The sequence below is a fragment of the Pleurodeles waltl genome, chromosome 3_1 (assembly GCF_031143425.1).
Source record: "Pleurodeles waltl isolate 20211129_DDA chromosome 3_1, aPleWal1.hap1.20221129, whole genome shotgun sequence".
Taxonomy (NCBI): domain Eukaryota; kingdom Metazoa; phylum Chordata; class Amphibia; order Caudata; family Salamandridae; genus Pleurodeles; species Pleurodeles waltl.
This window is the reverse complement of record NC_090440.1, coordinates 528,402,650-528,421,161: the sequence shown is the minus strand read 5'-3', so window position 1 is coordinate 528,421,161 and position 18,512 is coordinate 528,402,650. Positions and strand designations below refer to the sequence as shown.

General features: G+C 43.6%; 1 protein-coding gene across 1 annotated transcript in view; it reads right to left on the bottom strand.

Annotated features, from left to right (window-relative positions):
* The window catches only part of CLPX (caseinolytic mitochondrial matrix peptidase chaperone subunit X), a 360,248-nt gene that overhangs the window by 138,070 nt on the left and 203,666 nt on the right, over positions 1 to 18,512 (bottom strand). Inside the window, exon 9 of the mRNA XM_069222819.1 lies at positions 3,936 to 4,024. Coding sequence (XP_069078920.1) covers positions 3,936 to 4,024 — 89 coding nt within the window. The remainder of the gene's footprint in view (positions 1 to 3,935; positions 4,025 to 18,512) is intronic.

Below are 18,512 nucleotides of genomic sequence, written 5' to 3'. Positions count from 1 at the left end.
AGTCAGACTTCTGCAGCGGAGACATTGTGGCATGAAGAACACTCAATGAAGACGCTTTGTCGACACAGTGTAACACCTGGAGAGGTAGAAAAACTGTTAGCATTGAAGGTGCAGAAAAAAGGGAACTGATGTCAGCACGCCAGCGAGGAATTCTTATGGCTCCGATGACGTCAGATTGAGTAACGTGTGGAGCCGTTCCATTGCGACTTCCTCGTCGACGTGGAGAGCTAGAAAGAAAAGTTGAATGCTGGCACATTGGGAGTATTCAAAAGGTGAGGAATCCACAGGTAGATGTATCCATCAGAAACATTGTAACACTCCGGCCCAACACCTGATGGCGAGCTATTGCAAAACATGCGTATCTACAGCGACAGATGCCATCGAACACAATATTATCACTATAGTAAGTACTCCCTAAACATAAGAAGCCCATTAGTCACCATAACCATTTCTGATGAATGAGTCAGCCCTATGATTAAGCATGACACCTAGCATGGTGTGTGAGGGCTTGCCTAATTTTTTTTTTTAAATATCTTGAGTTGTCATCAGATATCTACATAAGATTTTGTAGCTTTCCCATATAAATAGCCGAACTCCTTTGGGAGTATTTACCCTTTTGTCATGGCTGCCTTTTGTTATCAAATTAAAGTGTCCTGCTGGCTGTTGTAGGAGGGGAAGGGTAGTTGGGGAATGCTGGACCTCTGCTGGATTGTGTGGTGTCTGCTGGTGCTGCAGCTGCGACTCTGAAAGGCGGGCTATCAGGTGCAAAACTGGTTTGGAACGATTGAGCTACTGACAGGTTAGCACCTTAAATTAGCCCCTAAATCTGCAGAACTGATGGGAAATTGCTTTGTAGGGAGTTAATAGTCCCAAGAATGCGTTGTGCCCCTAATATCTTTAAAGAGTTCCAGACCAGAGCAGAGTCCACCCTTCCTCCAAAGAGGTGAGACCCATCAAGGGCAGCAATACCTGCATATCTCCAGACACTACGGCTGACATTCTACAGATGTGTCTACATGCCCGTAGTACCAACAGCCTGGACAATGCAATCTGGGGCATCTAGCCCAAGCAAATGACATTTCGCGAAGTCTTGCCCATCATAGATCGTCTTAGCCAAGCAAGCCCTAAGGTACTTTGAGGCGGCTGGCAAGATCTTGCAGGCCCTCTGCTATTTAGTGTGTGTGTGTGTGTGTGTGTGTGTGTGTGTGTGTGTGTGTGTGTGTGTGTGTGTGTGTGTGTGTGTGTATATCAGCGCAAGAGACGCACTGCGTTTATGAACCTATGTGTAAGGCTGGCAGACAGTGCTTGAAACGCCTTTTATTTCCCCAGCCATTTCTCCGTCTGGCTGGGGACTTTGGAAACTGGTTTTTGAAAGCCCAGAACCCCATCTTTCCCCAGCTCCTCGAGGTAAATTACAGCAAGTGCAGAAGAACTTCATTAGAGGGTGAGAGGGAGGGAGAGAAGGGGAGAGTGGGGGAGTGACGGGGAGAGAGGGATATAATGCATGGATGGGAATAGAAATAGCACAAGGAGGTGAAGGCAACAGGGCTGTTATCAGCATATTTTCCAGAGATTCTCTGGGTTCCCCAGTCCAGCCCTGTTGGCAGAAGAAAAGATCTGCTTACCAATAGGATCAATCCTTTTGTATTTTCTGTCAGGGGGACTGGCCTTTATCTTGCTGGTCGAAGCCTTAAAATGACACTTCCTGGAATAAAGTGCTTAGTGAGAACATCTGAATCATTTGGTACAGACCTATGTCACCTGGCTAACATGTTGGCTAATGGGAAGACAAGAACATGATTTCAACTAGGCAGCCACCAGGTTATCCATAAGTGCGTCATTGAATGGAATCAAGAGCTCTGATGTTGCTTGGCCAGGTTGTAAAATCAAAATATGTATTGTAGTCTTAATGGAGGGCACCTGTAATTCTAGCACAAACCTCAACTGCCCACCAAACCACCACTCCAGAAGAGCCACTTTCTTCAGGTGGTGGCCCTTGTGGCAAGTCAAACTGTTTCAGGGGTAGTGTCAACCCCACTTGTGATTTCTATGTCAATTTATAAGTCACCATCTGTATAATATGGGGGGAGTAAGTAATCTTCGTCACCATCATTAGTACCAACAGGTGCACCCAGTTCCAGCATAGTATCAGAGACAGAACCAAAAAGGAAAGGGAGCTTTTCTGCTGGTAGCTTGGTACTGTTAAAGCCACTGGAGTAGTTAGGCTGCAAGTCAACTGGTTGACCTTTCGTATCCTGGTCGACCTCGGAACGATGTCGGATCGGGGTTCGACATGAGTGTCACCACTGGGTCATCAAGCGGCGCCAGCAGAGTCAGTAGTAGTGTCAGAACAACAGGGACTGGCATAGATTTCAGGGCCAGAGTGGAAGCCTGTGACAGAGGTGGTATGGCTCCACAACAGGCCCCAAAGGGAAAGTTGATCTGGGTGAAGGCCTGCAGATGCTAGCTATACTGAAGGCCCCTTTGGCTCTGTGGGTCCCAAAGACTTGCCAGAGGCAGTCGGAAAATTTGCTGCACAGCCTTACTGAATTCCTTAATTTATTGAAGGACAGGCGTGTGGAGTCGGCGAAGAGCCAGTACAGACTGAAGTATCAGTTCTGTGGCAGGTGACCTCAAGGCGGTGTGACTCAAATCTTGAGCTCTTACACCTTCTATCTGGAGTCAGAGAAGTACGGATGAGCAAGTCCTGCTTTGCCTTCTTATGCTTGTGCTTGACTCGATTTTGACTTACCTGAAGATTTCAAGCAGGAAGTGGAGTGGGGGTTGGGAACTGCCCTGTGACCAGGAACAGAACTGGGTCTGTGACTTGGAGGTGGACATGACTGAGGATGTCAACTTACTATGTCTGGGATGTACAACTTTTCCTCTCACTATTAAATCGCCTTTGGTGCATGAGAGTAAGCATTTGTCAAGCAACTTCAAGATGTGGCAAGAGCCCAGGAAGCAAAGGCAACCCTGTGAACGCCCATGCCCAATATCCTGCTGAGCTCCAGATCTGCATCAGAAGGTGCAGAAAGAAAGGACTCAACGCCAACGCACAGGGGTAGAGCTGATATGCAGCTGTACTCCGTCAATTCTGGGACTGTATGAGTCAGCGCAGAGCTGCATAATTTCCTATCGGCACACAAGAGCATTGGAGAAAAAAATCTCTAGACCCAGTTTGTCGTCTAGAGGATGTTCTAAGATGAGGAATCTGTGGTTAGATGTATAAATTAGAGCAGGGGTCTTCAAACTGGGGTCCGGCCCCCTTAGGGGTGCCTCGAGTGACCCCAGGGAGGGCGCCCGGCTCTGGCCAGAAGAAACATTATGCTAGTAACAGGGCTTTATTTTAATCTGAAGAAACAAAAATGAGCAGCAGTAAACCACTGTATAATGGGCCATCACAAACATGTTTTGTTATTTATATCCAAGCTAGAAGTATGTGTCAATAGGGACTCCAAATACTCTCCAAAAACCCCACCCCCACTTCTAATAATCACACTGTAGATAATCGTACACCTTAGTAAGACAGACCTGTCTGACCAGAATAGTATGTTTGCCTTCATGTATTTCATTGCATTTTTAAAACAGTAGGAGGGGGGCTCAAAGATTATTTTTTTTTCCACTGGGGGCCCGGCGTTAAAAAGTTTGAAGACCACTGAATTAGACACATGATTGACTGTCACTTTATACACACCACATCTGTAACAGAAAACAAACATTATGAAAATAAGCAGATAATTTTAGATAAGACGTGAGGTTCTCAAAAACATAAGTAATTCAAACCACATCATTAGAATTGTGCAGTCTGAAAAAAAGACAAAGAGCAAATACATCAAACATTTATATTCCCTAGTAACCTGTCAACAGATCAGTGATCACTTCTGATATAAATTCAAAAGATGTATAACAAAAGTTGAATATTCAATGCATACCTGCTGAACTCCTTCTCCACCAACATCTCGCAGTTGATGAATGCCGGGCACACTGCCTATCTTGTCTACTTCATCCAAAAAGACAATTCCTGCAATGGTGTGAAAAACATTTCAGATGGCGTTAACAGCTCTCTTTACATTAAGAAAACCTTGTCCCAAAATGCAAGTTCTTACACAGCACAACCAAATACATCTCTGAGTGACAGTGTGTTGGGGGGAAAGGCAGATCTTACAGAAACTAAATTGTAGCTCAGGCATCTAATCTTTACACATGAAGTAAGTACCAGTCCAAAAAGACACCTTTGGTTTTGACATGGAAAAGGAATGGTTCTAATTTTAACACTGGAGGTTTCAAACTTAAAAGTATCCTTTAATGTTACAGATGCACAGAAGAATTCACATAATTCAGACTAGAATATGATATGTAAAGCAGGTGAATTGCAGGTCTAAAAAAAAAATTGCCCAACTGTGCCTTCAAGCCCAGCGTTAGCCACAACTGTATGATCTATTTTGCATATTGTGAATGGAAGCATTCATAAAACTAGGGAGAAGATTTAAAGCTCGCTCACTGTTAAATGTATAGTGCCTTCTAAATATGACAATGAGCACCTGTTCCATTTTAGAGTGCAAGAGTCCATGAAAGGGAGATGAAGTAGGAAATGAAGAATTCCCCATGTGGCATTTATTAGCTTCTCCTACAGTTAAAAATGAGAGTGATCAACTCTTGGGGATGATGTGAATGCCTTGACGTGATCTTGCCTTGATCTTGCCTTGATCTGATCCAGGTAGAGTCAAACATCTTGGAAGCTAACCTTTTAAACATCTTTGACACTGAACACTACTGTTTTAGGAAATTAGATGAGATAAGATGAGCAGTAATTCAGAAACCATTCTGGAAGATGGTCTCTCGATCATAAATCCTAATCTCACCAACACAGTGAAAATAAACTTAAGTCTTAAACACTGCAAGAGGGAACACCCATTTCTCACAGAAAAATACAAAACTACTTTATATAAATAGGACCTGCACACATTCCAAGCATATTATACTCGAGTGAGTTCTGGTACACTAAAGGAAATGTTGCTTATTATAGTGTCCCAGTAGTCCAATTTTGAAGGGAATGTTAGATAGTTACCACCTAGTGGTTAGGACCTGACTTTGTCAAACAGCTTTCCAAATACATAGCACTGTGATTTCACTTGCATGTTTAGTCAGCAAAGCCCTTGGTCAGCTATGGTGAAAAGGGATACTTCTTTCCAGGACTGCATTTACTTATTGGGTCAAGTTTATTCAATTATAAATTATGCCTCAAACCATATTGTAAACAATGTACACCCCCATCTAGACCGTTTTGAAGAGATTTAGCCTAAATGGATCCAAACCGACGCCAACCTCAATCAAGGACAAGGAAAATGATTAAGACAATGAGCTTCTAGTTCTGATACAAATCTGCAACTATGTTTGAAATTCATAGAAGAATAGCCTGCAATCACACAGAGCACAAATGTTACTGCCTACCAGGGTGATCATTGCCTTACTTTTATTTTTAAGGAACATTCACGATTGATGGCGGCAACCATTAGGAGTTATTGAACAATACTTTTTAGAAAATTGAATACCGGAGTGCTTGAATCAGGCTTCACTAATAGAAAAGCTCACTCGATCCAATTACCCTAACTAGCTTTCATACAATCCCTGGCACTTGGCAAAGTTGATGAAGTTGGTGGAGACATCCATGCACCTTAAACTCTGGAAGCACATCCAGTAAGGTTCTCAACCTAGCAGAGGTACTGAGTTTAAAATATTGGATGTGAGAGAACAACTCCTGTGGGGGATCAACAAGAATCAGCCACTTTGCATAATTTTGATTTTGGAAATGTTGTTGAAACATGTAGTCAGTCAGTGTAATCATTGTCCCAAACAGCTAAGTAAACTAATTCCAAAGGTGTGCCCATGCTCTAATCATAACTAGTCTCCCCATGCGTCTGTTGCATAAACTCTTGAAGGCTTTGGGCTGGGGAATGCACAGAGGTTTTTATAAACACATGGACGACCCATCTATCCTTCCTTCTACTGTGGGATTTCAACAAGACTATTGAGTTGAGTTGACCGCTTGACCTAATTAAGGCTTGTATGTAGCAACAACTGGTAGTTTCTGAACAAGGCAAAAGCTAGCTTCTGATTATCAGTATTGACCATACCATCTGCAACCTGAGGTTATTCACATTCATAACTCTTTGGGTGAATGGCAAATAGAATAAGATGCAGCCCTCAGCTCTCGTAAGTATTTTGACAGGAATTTGTGGGTATTCTCTGAATTTGTTTGCTGCACATATTCTACAAATGATCACAATTGTTAACCACCTTTTAAAAGTAAGTCTTGTTTACAGTCCCTGGTTATATGGATCCGGGTCGCATACATTTAGATGGTGGATGCTACAGTGTAAACAAAAATGTCACTTACCAGTAGACATCTGTTTGTGGCATGTAGTGCTGTAGATTCACATGCTGTGTATAAGCTTGCCATCTAGTGTTGGGTTCGGAGTGGTACTACTTGTTTTTCTTTGAAGAAGCTTTTCGAGTCACAGGATCGAGTGACTCCTCTTCTCAGTAATAACGTGCATAGGCATAGAGTCCTTTGTTAGATTATTTCTCCACAAGCGGAAAGTGAAGTAATAAAATAGAAAGTAGAATATAAAATATGTCCATGCAATGTACCTACAATGTACAGAATTTACATATCAACAAATTGCAATGTCCACACGTTCAGGGAGGACATATGTGAATCTACATCACTACATGCCACAAACCGATGTCTACTGGTATGTAACATTTTACGTTCAATGGCATGTGTGGTTGTAGATACACATGCTGTGTATAGACTGTAAAGCAGTCCTTCCACGAAGCAGTGGCTAGTGTGTAGGAGTTGCAATTGTCTGAAAGAGTGTTTTGAGCACTGCTTGTCCAACATTTGCTTATTGATGTGCAAATACATCTACAAAATAATGGTTAGTAAAGGAATGTGGTGGAGACCATGTGGCTGTTTTACAGATATCTGCTATAGTTATGTTACCTAAAAATGCCAAGGATGCAACTTTCTTTCTAGTGGAGTGTGCTCTAGGTGGTACAGGGACTTGTCATTTGGCTTTACTGTAGCAAGTTTGAATACACATGACTATCCATCTAGCTGTACTTTGTTTAGATATAGGCTCTCTTTTATGGGGCATTTAGAAAGCCACAAATAGTGGTTTTGTTTTCCTTAAGTCTTTGGTTTTATCTACATAATACAGAAGAGCCCTTTTAACATCAAGAGTATGTAGAGCACTTCCTGCCACAGAATCTGGTTGGGGAAAGAAAACTGGTAATTCTATTGACTGACTGATATGAATTGTGAAACTACTTTTGGAAGGAATTTTGGATTAGTTCTTAAGACCATTTCTTCCTGAGGAATTTGGAAGAAAGGTTCTTCCGAAGTAAAAGCCTGGAACTCACTAACACATCTGAGGGAAGTGATAGCGACTAAAAAAGCTACTTTCAATGAGAATTATCAATATTATAAAGAATAGGAGTGAAGTGGCTCAAAAGGGGGAGCCATAAGCATTGTGAGGATAATGTTAAGATTCCAGGATGGGGCTGGAGGAACCCTTGGTGGAATGATTCTTTTAAGTCCTTCTTTAAATCCTTTGATAACTGGAATTCTATACAAAGAAATATGCTGTCTGTTTTGAAGATGTGCAGCTATGGCTGCCAAATGTAGAGGAATGGATGTGCAATCAAGATTTGCTTTTTGTAAATGAACCAAATAACAGACAATCTCTTGTAATGTTTGCTTAAGAGGGTCAATCTTTTGAGTTTTGCAAAAACATACAAAAATGTTTCAATTTTGCTGCTCAACACTGTTTAGTTGTAGGTTTATGTGCTTCGTTTATAATATTCATGCATTCCTGGGGTAGTTTAAATACCAAAATGCTATGACCTCAGGAGCCATATCACTAGGTTGAGCGATTTGGGATCTGGATGACTTATTTGACCCTGATTTTGTGTTAGAAGGTCTGGTATATTGGGGAACTTATGATGTGGAACTACTGAGAGATCCAAGAGTGTTGTGAACCATGGCTGACATGTCCATGTAGGAGCTACCAGGATCATAGTCAGGGAGGTTTGTTTGAGCTTTCGAACCAGAAAAGGAATGGGAGAGAGGGAAAAGGGTAAGCAAAAATCCCTGACTAACTCATCCATAGAGCATTGCCTTTGGACTGAGCATGCGTTACCTGGAGGCGAAGTTTTGGTATTTTGAGGTGTGGCAAATAGGTCTATTTGAGGGGTTTACTACATTTGAAAGTACTGGTGGAGGGCTTGTGTGTGGAGTTCCCTTTCATGGACTTGTTGCTGTATCCTGCTGAGCAGGACTGCAAAGTGAGGTATTATGCCACTATGTGAATGTGGTGATGAATTACCCATTTCCATATTGATTGCGCAAAATGGGATAGTTGATGAGATTGTGTCCCCCGTTTATGAAGATAGTACATGGTAGTCATGTAGACTATACGTATCAACACTACCTTGGGTTGCAATTGTGAAAGGAATGCTTTCACTACTAGGAAGACTACTTGCAGTTCCAGGTAACTGATGTGCAAGGACTGTTGAGTGGTGTCCCATAGCCCCTGGACTGTGAGGTTGTGGAGATGTGCTCTCCAACTGGTATTTGAGGTGTCTCATGAGAGTGATCTGAGGCACAGGGGTATATTTGGCGGAGTGGAAGTGAGCTCCAAACAGTAACCATTTTGGATAATGGAAAGTACCCATTGATATGTGGTAGTTTGAGATCATTGCAGGAAAATATTTGCAACTTTCCCCCTACAGGTGTGGTGTGAATTGGTTGGTTTAAGTAGGAAGTCATTGTTTGGTGGTGGATGAGGAGCCTCTAGATGTAGCTGGTTTAACTTTTCCTCTGTTATAGTTCCCTCTGGAGGAACCTCTAAAATACCCTCTGGTGTAGTGAGAGGTGGTCTTTGTTTGTCCTACATGACGAAAGGTTATCCCTCTGTGTATTGGCTTGGAGTGCGCCCACAGCTTTGGCAGTCTGATTGTCTTTATTTAGCTTTTCAAGTGTGGTATCCACTTGTGAGCCAAATAAATGCTCTTTATCAAAGGGCATGTTCAACACTGCCTGATGTACCTCTGGTTTAAAACCCGAACATCTGAGACAGGCATGTCGCCTAATATGACGCTAATGTTAGTACTACGCACTGCAGGATCAGCAGCATTGAGTGCACATCTAATTGAATTATTTGAAATTGTCTGCCCTGCAACTACAATTTCTACACCCCTTTTACGGTGTTCCTCAGGGAGGTATTGTAAAAATTTCTCAATGGCATCCCATTGCTCTAGCGTACCGTGATAATAATGCCTGGGTGTTAGAAATCCACAAGTGATTGGCTGCTTGAACTGCCATTCTGTTACTTGCTGTATCTAATTTTTTGCATTCTTTATCAGGAGGTGTGTCTTCTGCATATTGGCTATGAGCCCCCTCACTAGCAGTAGAGGCAACAACAGAGTCTGGAGGGATCTGTGGTTTTACAAATAATGGGTCAGTGGGTGCAGCCATGGTACACCAAAGTACCATGTATTTTTGGTTGTGTAGAGGTGCTCGAGGTCGATGCCGAAGATTTAGCTCTGGCTTTTTTCAGTGCCCAGCCGGAAGGCAGGGCATCCAAATAAGTTTCTTGGTTCTGACCATGTCTGGAAGGCAGTGGCAGACCTGTGACCTCTTTTGATGTTGTTTTGACAAAGGGTGAACATGTCTTTTTACTCACGGTTTGTGCTGACTGCAGTGGTTGACTCTCAATGTAAGATTATACATCGGAGTCCTAGTCTTCAATGGAGGAGGCTTGTTCGTTCTCCAGCTCTTCCTGTGCATGCTTGTTGCCGAAGATGTCCGGTGTGTCGTCTGGAGTGCAAGACGCCATTTCCATATAACACGCTCTTCTATCTCAGAGTGTCTTTTTTTATCAAAATGAATGGCATGCTTTGCAGGTCTGCTCGAGCGATCAGGGAAGACACACAAATTTCACACCTTGCGGGTGGTCGGTGTGAGGAAATTTGGAGTGGCATTGAGGGCAAAACCGAAATGGAGTCCGTTCCAATAGGGCTGCATAGTTAAATGCGACATGGAGGAGGTAGGTTTGAAGAAAGCCTGTGATGGTCTTGTCTTCCCCGAAGGGCTGAAAATTGATTCCTGGTGTAAGGTAGAACCGAAGACAGAGCATGAAAGAATTTGAGGTCGAAAAAATACCGACGGCGATAGAAAGAGGGAAAGAATACAGTTTTGGACTGTATTAAGCCAGGAACCCGGAGAGAGAGTAACACATGTCCGAACCAGATTGCGGTGGGAAAAATTCTAACAAAAGACTCGATGCCCGTGCGCAGTATTACCAAGAGGAGGAGTAACTCGACACGGACTCGAAAAGCTTCTTTGAAGAAAAACAAGTTGTACCACTCCAAACCTAACACTAGATGGCGAGCTTAAGCACAACATGTGTATCTACAGCCAAACATGGCGTTGAACATAAGGTTTTTGTCTACATATTTCTATTTACTGTCATGTTACGATACTTACAAACAACATTAACTCTGTTTCATTTGTAATTCAGTGGAGGCTAAGTCAATATTGCAATGATTTAGTCATTCATCTCATATATGAAGGTCTTCCACTGTGCCAGACAACCGACAAAAATGTGTATATGCCTTAGTCATTCTGTATTTTAAAGGATTTCTGCCAAATCTTTCATGCTCCAGGACTTGGCTATCACAATGGACAAAACCATCCAGTGCTGGATGATGTACCTGCTACCTACCTGAAATGGAGCTTGAATTCTTTAGCAATTACCATTACTGAATACTGTAGAGTTGGAGGCTGGGGGGGGGGAACAGTGTGTGCCATGAGGTACTCTAAATAGGGGTTTAAATTAGGGTGTGGTTGCAGTGAGTTCTCCCAACAAGGGTGGAGTAGTTATACATTTTAATACACGCTCTTCTGAAAATGAAACATTCCTTCATCATTCATAATTTATGTCATTAGGAGTGTAAAAAAGATAGTTGTTGCTAAATTATTCAAATTATTGGTGAAGAACAATTCACTTGCTCTTCCAACTTTGTTGCAATAGGAAGCTCTGGCAGCCAGTTTCTGATGAAATGTGTCAACAATGAAAAAACTGATTTTTTTTTTTTTTTAAATGGTTATTTCATGTAAAGGCCCAGAGTTCTAAGTTGGGGCAAAATGTTTGTTGTATTTGTTTGTTTTTTAAACTGAAGTCTTAAAATGGAGCATGCTCGGTTTTAAAAAAATAATTAGGACAGTTTAATGAAGGCTTTGTCTTTAGAAAACTATCAAACACTATACTAATGTTTAGATGTGAGTGTTGTACTCACTTACATACCCTTTGAGACAAAGCTGAGAAAATAAATGAAATAAAAATGTTATGACACTAAATCAGTATGTGGCTAAGTCAGAAATCTGGCTGCTGGCGACCTTAAAGGAGCAATGTCAAATGTCACCATCATGAAGCTGCAAGACCATCTCAATTTCATTCATTTTTTAGGGTGAGCGTGCAAGCGCTTTTCGACCTGTTGCAATCTATTCTGTGGGCTCTAACCATGCTCATCACTTTCATTCGTTCCTGGGCTTGCCTTTCAAAAATACCTTGATGTCATTGGTAAATGCTTTACGTTTGTCCCACTTTGCCATTCCCCGCTATTAAACCATATGTGTGTGAAGTATTTGTTATAGATGTTGTCACAACGGCGGTCCTGTTGTCATGAACTTTCAATACAGCATCATCTCATTAACCACAAATCTGGAATGTGGTATGAAGCACTGACGAGCCAGATTTTTCCTTTGCCTCACACACAAATGTTTGCCTTCGATAGGGAATTTCTCATGTCCAGTTAGGTTTGTTTGGCTCCCTGCATCAACAATGAGAAGTAACTGGTAGTCATGCAAAGCGCTCCAATATTGTTGATTAAGTTTGCGCTGTGTAAGACTTGAAAGCGCCATGTAGCGCGAAGGGGAAACAAAATAAACAATGAGAAGTAACTGGTAGTCATGCAAAGCGCTCCAATACTGCTGATTAAGCTTGCGCTGTGGAGAGCGATGGGGAAACAAAATAAACAATGAGAAGTAACTGGTAGTCATGCAAAGCGCTCCAATACTGCTGATTAAGCTTGCTCTGTGTACGACTTGACAGTGCCAAGGACACAAAGGGTGAGACGAAATAAAAAAGTAGTCTGCTCACAGTAAAGCATTTCAGCAATCATATAATTATCTATGTAACAGGGTCAGTCACAAAGGCAGTAACAAGGCAGCCTAAAGGCGGGAGAAACACAAAGCATTTAACAAGGACATCAAAAGATTTTTGAAAGGCAAGTCCAGGAACAAGTGAAACTGATGGGCATGAGGTGGGCGTGGTTAAAAGCCCACAATATTAACAACAACTCAGACGCAATTACGCGCTCGACCTAAAAACTAAAGTAGGATAAATAAAGATCACTTCTGACAAAGTAAACCGTGTCAGTTCTGTGTCTATCAGCTCAAGCCAAATTCTTTCTCCATTTCACATTCCCATGACAACTCCAATCAATGATGAAGGCACAAAGTGATGTTGCCAGTGGACATCAGTCATCCTGGATACCCATATTACAGTTAAGGTGCCTAGCCTCCCTGCACCTCCTAGTACTGCCATCACTCATTGTTGAGTCGCATGTAAATGCAAAAAGAAAAAAAATTATTACCGTTGATAACAATTTTTCTGGTGGATAATTCATCTACCTGCAGGTTCCTCATCTTTCAAATATCCCAGGTGCTAGACTGGATCGGGAACTTCAGACTTGGCTCTCCTTTGTTGGTATATGACACTGGCTCAAACTCCGGGTTGGAAAATAAGCCATGGTGATGTCACTGGAGCCATATAGCGCCCCTTCTGGAGCCCTTATGTCAATTTCCTGTCTGTTTTTCCATTGGCAGGGTAGTGCAACAGTTTCAATTAGGACATGATGACTAGCCTTTAGAATGGGGCAGGATGGGTGTGGATGTAACATTCTTCTGAAGGTTAATTCTACTAGCAAATTCCTCACCTCTCAAAAAGATTCCCACGCAGTACCCTCCCATGGGGGCAAAGGGGTGGTCAGACAAGGAAATCCTAAAGGACTAAGTGCACAATGAGGTCATTGCAGATCACCTCCAAGTCCTAGCAATAATGCCTGGTGAAGCTGTGAAGGAAAGCCCATGTAGCCACCCTGAAAATCTCAGCCACAGAAACACTCTTGGACAAAGCTGAAGTGTAAAACGTTGCCCTGGTGGCATAGGCCTGTATTACCTATAACTTTTCTTTTGTTTTTTTTTACTGCAAAGGCATTGCCAATTTTGATGCACAAAATTACACTGCAAGACAACTTCCTCTTCTGGACCATCTTGTTCTTCTTGTTGCCTCCGTATCCAATGAAGAACTGGGCACCAGACATGATGTCTTTGGTGTGGTCTGTGTAGAAGATGATGAACTGTCTGTGGTCAAAACAGGTTTGGTTGGATGAGGTGGGGTGTTAAAGATGGGAAGTGTAATGAATTTCCTCTGATGGAGATGGGTCACCACCTTGGGAGGATGGGGAAGCTGCTTTAGTTCTAAGGACAAGAATCGGAAGGAGCATGTGAGCGGCAGCCAGATGCTCAGTGCCCGCAACTCAGATGCTCAGTGCCTGCAACTCACACACGCCTCGCTGAGGTAACTGGAATAAGAAAAAATCTTAAGTCAAAAATCAGAAATGACAACCATGAAGGGGTTCAAAAGGAGCACCCATCAAGAAGGTCAAAACCAGGTTGAAGTTTCACTGAGGCATGACAAAGGGAGATGGAGGAAACCTGTTTGTCAGCCCCTTAATAAACCTCATCAGTATAGATGACAAAGAGGGGTGGAAGATATAGCAGGTAGAAAACAAGCTGGCAAGGCTGCTATGTATCCCTTAATGGTACCCACCGAGAAGCCCTGCTGGGCCACTGAGTGCCAAATGAAGGAATTCAGGTAGGCAAGACTTCAAGGTATCCATATGTTGTTAAGTGCAGCAGACACAAATTTATTCCACCTCCCAAAATAGACCGACTTGGTTTAGGGCAACTAGCACAGAGGATCATGTCAACCACCTCCAGTGGTAGCTGGAGGAAGCTTAGATGTCCCAGCTTATTCTTGAGGAATAAAAGTGTAAATTCAGGAGGTTAGGGCTGCAGACCTACCCCTATGACTGGAAGAGGAGGTCCGTTCTGAGATGTGGACAGAGCAGGGGACACAGGGAGAGGTGCAAAAGGTCTGCATACCACATCCTTCTCAGCAAATCTGGGGTAATGAACAGACATTAGGTTCTAAGGAAGATTGCCAAGCCCATGCCAAGGAATAAAGGGTTATGAAGGAAACGCACACAGAAGTATAAAGTTCCACTTCAACTGAAATCTGTCCCAAACCTCTCCACAACGGGTATTGGACAGTGCAAAACTGCAGACAACAGCCTTCGCTGTGAGCAGCAAAGAGAACCACATGAAGAGAGCTCCACTCTGCAAAGATGACCGGAACCACATCAGGATGGAGATGCCACCTACAGTTGGTAAAAAGCACACCAACTGAAGCTGCTGGCACTTGTGTTTGGAGAGCTAGCCAGATGGTTAATGACTAACCAAATTCCATGCTGGTTTGCCCAGATATCAATGCTTCTTAATAGAAGTTGAGACCCCACTCCTTCCAGTTTGTTTTCATACCACATCACATATGTATTTTCTGCCATGTTCTGGATAGACTGGCTGCAAAGGGTATGGAAGAGGGGCTTGGGAGCCATCAGTTGGAACAGGTTGATTTGAAGTGTCTACTCTTCTGGGGACCAAAGGCCTCGGTGATCTCCTGCTCCTCTGAAGGAGTACCCAAATCCATCACCACCATGGCAAACGGCAGGGGGTGTGCATTAGGACATCTCGTGAATCAAGTTCTCCTCTGCTAACAACCAAGTCAGATCCAGTGCAGCTTCCCAGGAGTTCATAACAATGTCTTCCACATCGTCCCTGTGCTGGAACCACAGCTTGCAGAGAAACCACTGGCAAGCTCTCATGTATCAGCATGCAAAACAGGATGATGCGTAAAGTCAGCTGACATTGGCATAGAATGTTCAGCCTGGAATCCGAGATTTCACCCAAAATATCACAATCATATCCTGAATGCGGCAAAGGGAAGGCCTGAAGTGATGTTGTATCCTGTACTGCCTCTATAAACAGGAGGCCCTGAGAGGAATCTAGATGAGACTTGTCGATGGAAAACCCCAAGTTGAAAAGCATGGACACTGTTGCCTGCAGGAGGCACAACAGCATTTGCAGGGAAAGGGTCACCAGTCGTCCAGGTTCAGGAATACAATGATCCCCCAAACCTTCTGAGATGGCCTGCTAATACTGCCGATACTAGTGTGAAGAGTGAACCACAAAATGTAGGTACTTCCGGTGCAACCACAGGATAAATATGCATGAACAGTGTACTGCAAATCGAGAGACACCATCCAGACTTCAGCTTTTGTTGTCAGAAGAACCTGACCCAGGGATACCATCTTGGACCTTTCCTTGCATAAGTAGTTCAACAGCGTGAGGTCTACGGTAGGACGAAGACTGCCATCCTTCTTAGGAACCAGAAAGTACCAGAAATAACATGCATGTCCAATATCCTCCCCTTGTACAAACGTCACTGCTTCTTACTGCAGCAGGGGTTCCACCTCCTGCTGTGGTATTCACAAATAGTCCTCTTACTAAAGTGACTTTTGGGGCAGGATGTGGGGAGGAGTCTTCTGGGAGACAGGTATAAGAAACTGGATTATTATTTGGGGTGGGTGACTATCCACCTTAGTGAAGAATCACATCCCCAGTCAAGGTAACTCCACTAACTAAGGTGAAGCGGTTGAGGAACTCCACTAACTTCTGAAGTGGTCTGTAATCCTCAAATCCCTTCACTGGCTCCCCATAGACAAGAGAATCACTTTCAAGATCCTCATCCACGCACACAAATCCCTCCACAACACCGGCCCGACCTACCTCAACAAAAGAGTGAACTTCCACACTCCCACCCGCAACCTCCGATCAGCTGACCTCGCACTAGCTACAGTCCCCCGCATCCAACGAACCACCACAGGAGGCAGGGCCTTCTCCTACCTTGCCCCCACAACCTGGAATCCCTCCCCACCAACCTCCGCATAACCAAAGACCTCCTACTCTTCAGAAAAAACCTCAAGACATGGCTGTTCGAACTGTAACCCCCCTTCTACTCCCTCCCCCCACAAGCGCCTTGAGTCCCTCACGGGTGAGTAGCGTGCTCTTTACATTTTTTGATTGATTGATTGATTGATAAGCCCACGGCTCCGACATTCGCCCTGCTGACCTTAAAACGCTCCAAAGCAGGGATTGCCATACCTCAAAAGGGTATATCTAATATTGTGTTCTGAACAACCCATAAAAGCCAGTTAACTAAAGTCCCACAGATTGTCAGAGGGCGACTGATGAACCCAGTAATCTAGCTATGGAATCTGTTGTATCCAGTTCAGCTCGTACTTGTCTGTAGGTGTCCTGTCCATCCCAAACCAACTCTGCAAAGTGATGTCAAAGGGTGTAGACTATGTAGCACTGTTTGGGTCACGGCCCAGAGGGTATGTGTATATGTGCCTAAAACGTAGGTCACACGGAGAGCAGAGAGCTCGGCTGCCAGATGAGAACGCCTTTTTGCAAGTGTCTCCAACTTCTTCAACCATCTATCCAGAGGAAACATTGAAGTGAATCCAGTGTTCTCTTTGGTACATCTGGAAGCTGTGTAACTAAGTTCTCTTGGAAAGGGAGAGTGAACAGAAAAGGCGGGTCCCCAGGCACTGATTTATAGCGTCTGGTAATAAGCAGGTTTACTGCATGCATGAACGCGAGTTTCTCACAAACTGCCGTCACAAGGTTCAAGAGCACCTCGCTGAATAGTAGTAAAAGTTCTGACACACTGGTACAAGGATGTTGGACTTCATTAAGCATGCTGGATTTTTTTTCACCAATGGAAGAGGCAACTCTAAGACATCTGCAGAATTGGATAAAACAGCATGGAAATATGTCATCTTGGAGGTGCGGGGTGGACCGGAAGGCCAGTTCATCTTTAACTTTAGAGAAATATCCAGCCCACTGGCAGGTTGTAAGGCCAAGTAGTTAGCCATATCTGATGGTGGAAATGGATATTTGCACCCTCACTCTCGACTGTGTTCTGCTGTTTGACTTTGAGCATACATGTTAAATTAGAGTCAGGCCCAAAGGTGTCAAAGCATTGCCTACCAGTAACATAGGCTGGATTTGTCTCCTTGCGGCTCTCAGAGTCTCTCCTCCATTATTAGCTGAGCACTCCTTTGCAAGAATGTTGTTTGTTAGCACCAGTTTCAGAAGGAGGTGCCCAGGGTGAAGAAAATGGTGTCCGAGGCGCCAGAGGATCAATCAACAAAGATCTCAGGCTGGCAACAGTCCAAGGGCAGCAAAGGAGACAACAGTGCCAAGGTCGGACCCATCATTGGAAATCTGTATGGAGACTACTAAGAGCCCATGGGCCCTTAGGTGCTCCAGAGGGAACTTCTGCATGCCTGAACAGGCTACATCACTACTGGCAAGAAGGGAGCCAGGTCAGCACTGGGAGTTAGAAACTCCAGTTAGGCTTGAGGTGGCAACAGAGGACAAAAGACCAGAGTTACCACCCAACAGCTCCAAAGAGGACCCCACAGGAGGTAGAGATCGTCAAGGGGACATACCTTTAGAAGTGGGCTGTCTCTTAGGCAAAGTGTCGCCATGCCTTGTCTTCTTTTTGTGTTTTGTCATTTTGCCCTCAACGACTTCAATGAAGGTGAATATCTGGACGGCAACCTGCTCCTATAATGTGAGCCGCACCAGGATTGGGACTGGCGTTCCATCCTAGTACAGGCCTTGAAGAGCTTGACCTCACACTTCTTAACTGCACTGAGGTGCACGACTCTCACTTCCTCAACTAATTTGAATTGTGCTGTGACTTTAAACATCAAACACCCACCTCAAGATAGTCATGTATGGACATATGCCTATTATAAACCGTGCAGAATTTAAAAGGTGACTTCTAAGGTAGAGATGTTATGCACTGCTTACAGTATCTATAAGAAAACCCACTGACAAAATATGACAAAGCTCCAGATCCATGTCAATGGGCGCAGAAAAAGTTTAAAACAGACATCGGACTACCCAGTTGTGCACTGTAATGCTCAAGTGATGCCCTATATGGCGCCGTTTCCAGGGCCAAGATGGAGCCAGTGCCCCTCCCGGAGCATAACAGCTATGTGTGAGAAGATTCTGGTTCCAGTCTGCTGCCTGGGGCATTTGAAAGATGAGGAATCCGACGAAGCATCATAAGAAAGGTTATCTTAACGCACATGATCCTTACCCATCTTCCTACACTTTGACTACAGCCTAAAGAAAATGGTAACAAAAAAGAAAGAAAAAAAAAGAAGGAAAAAACACTGCC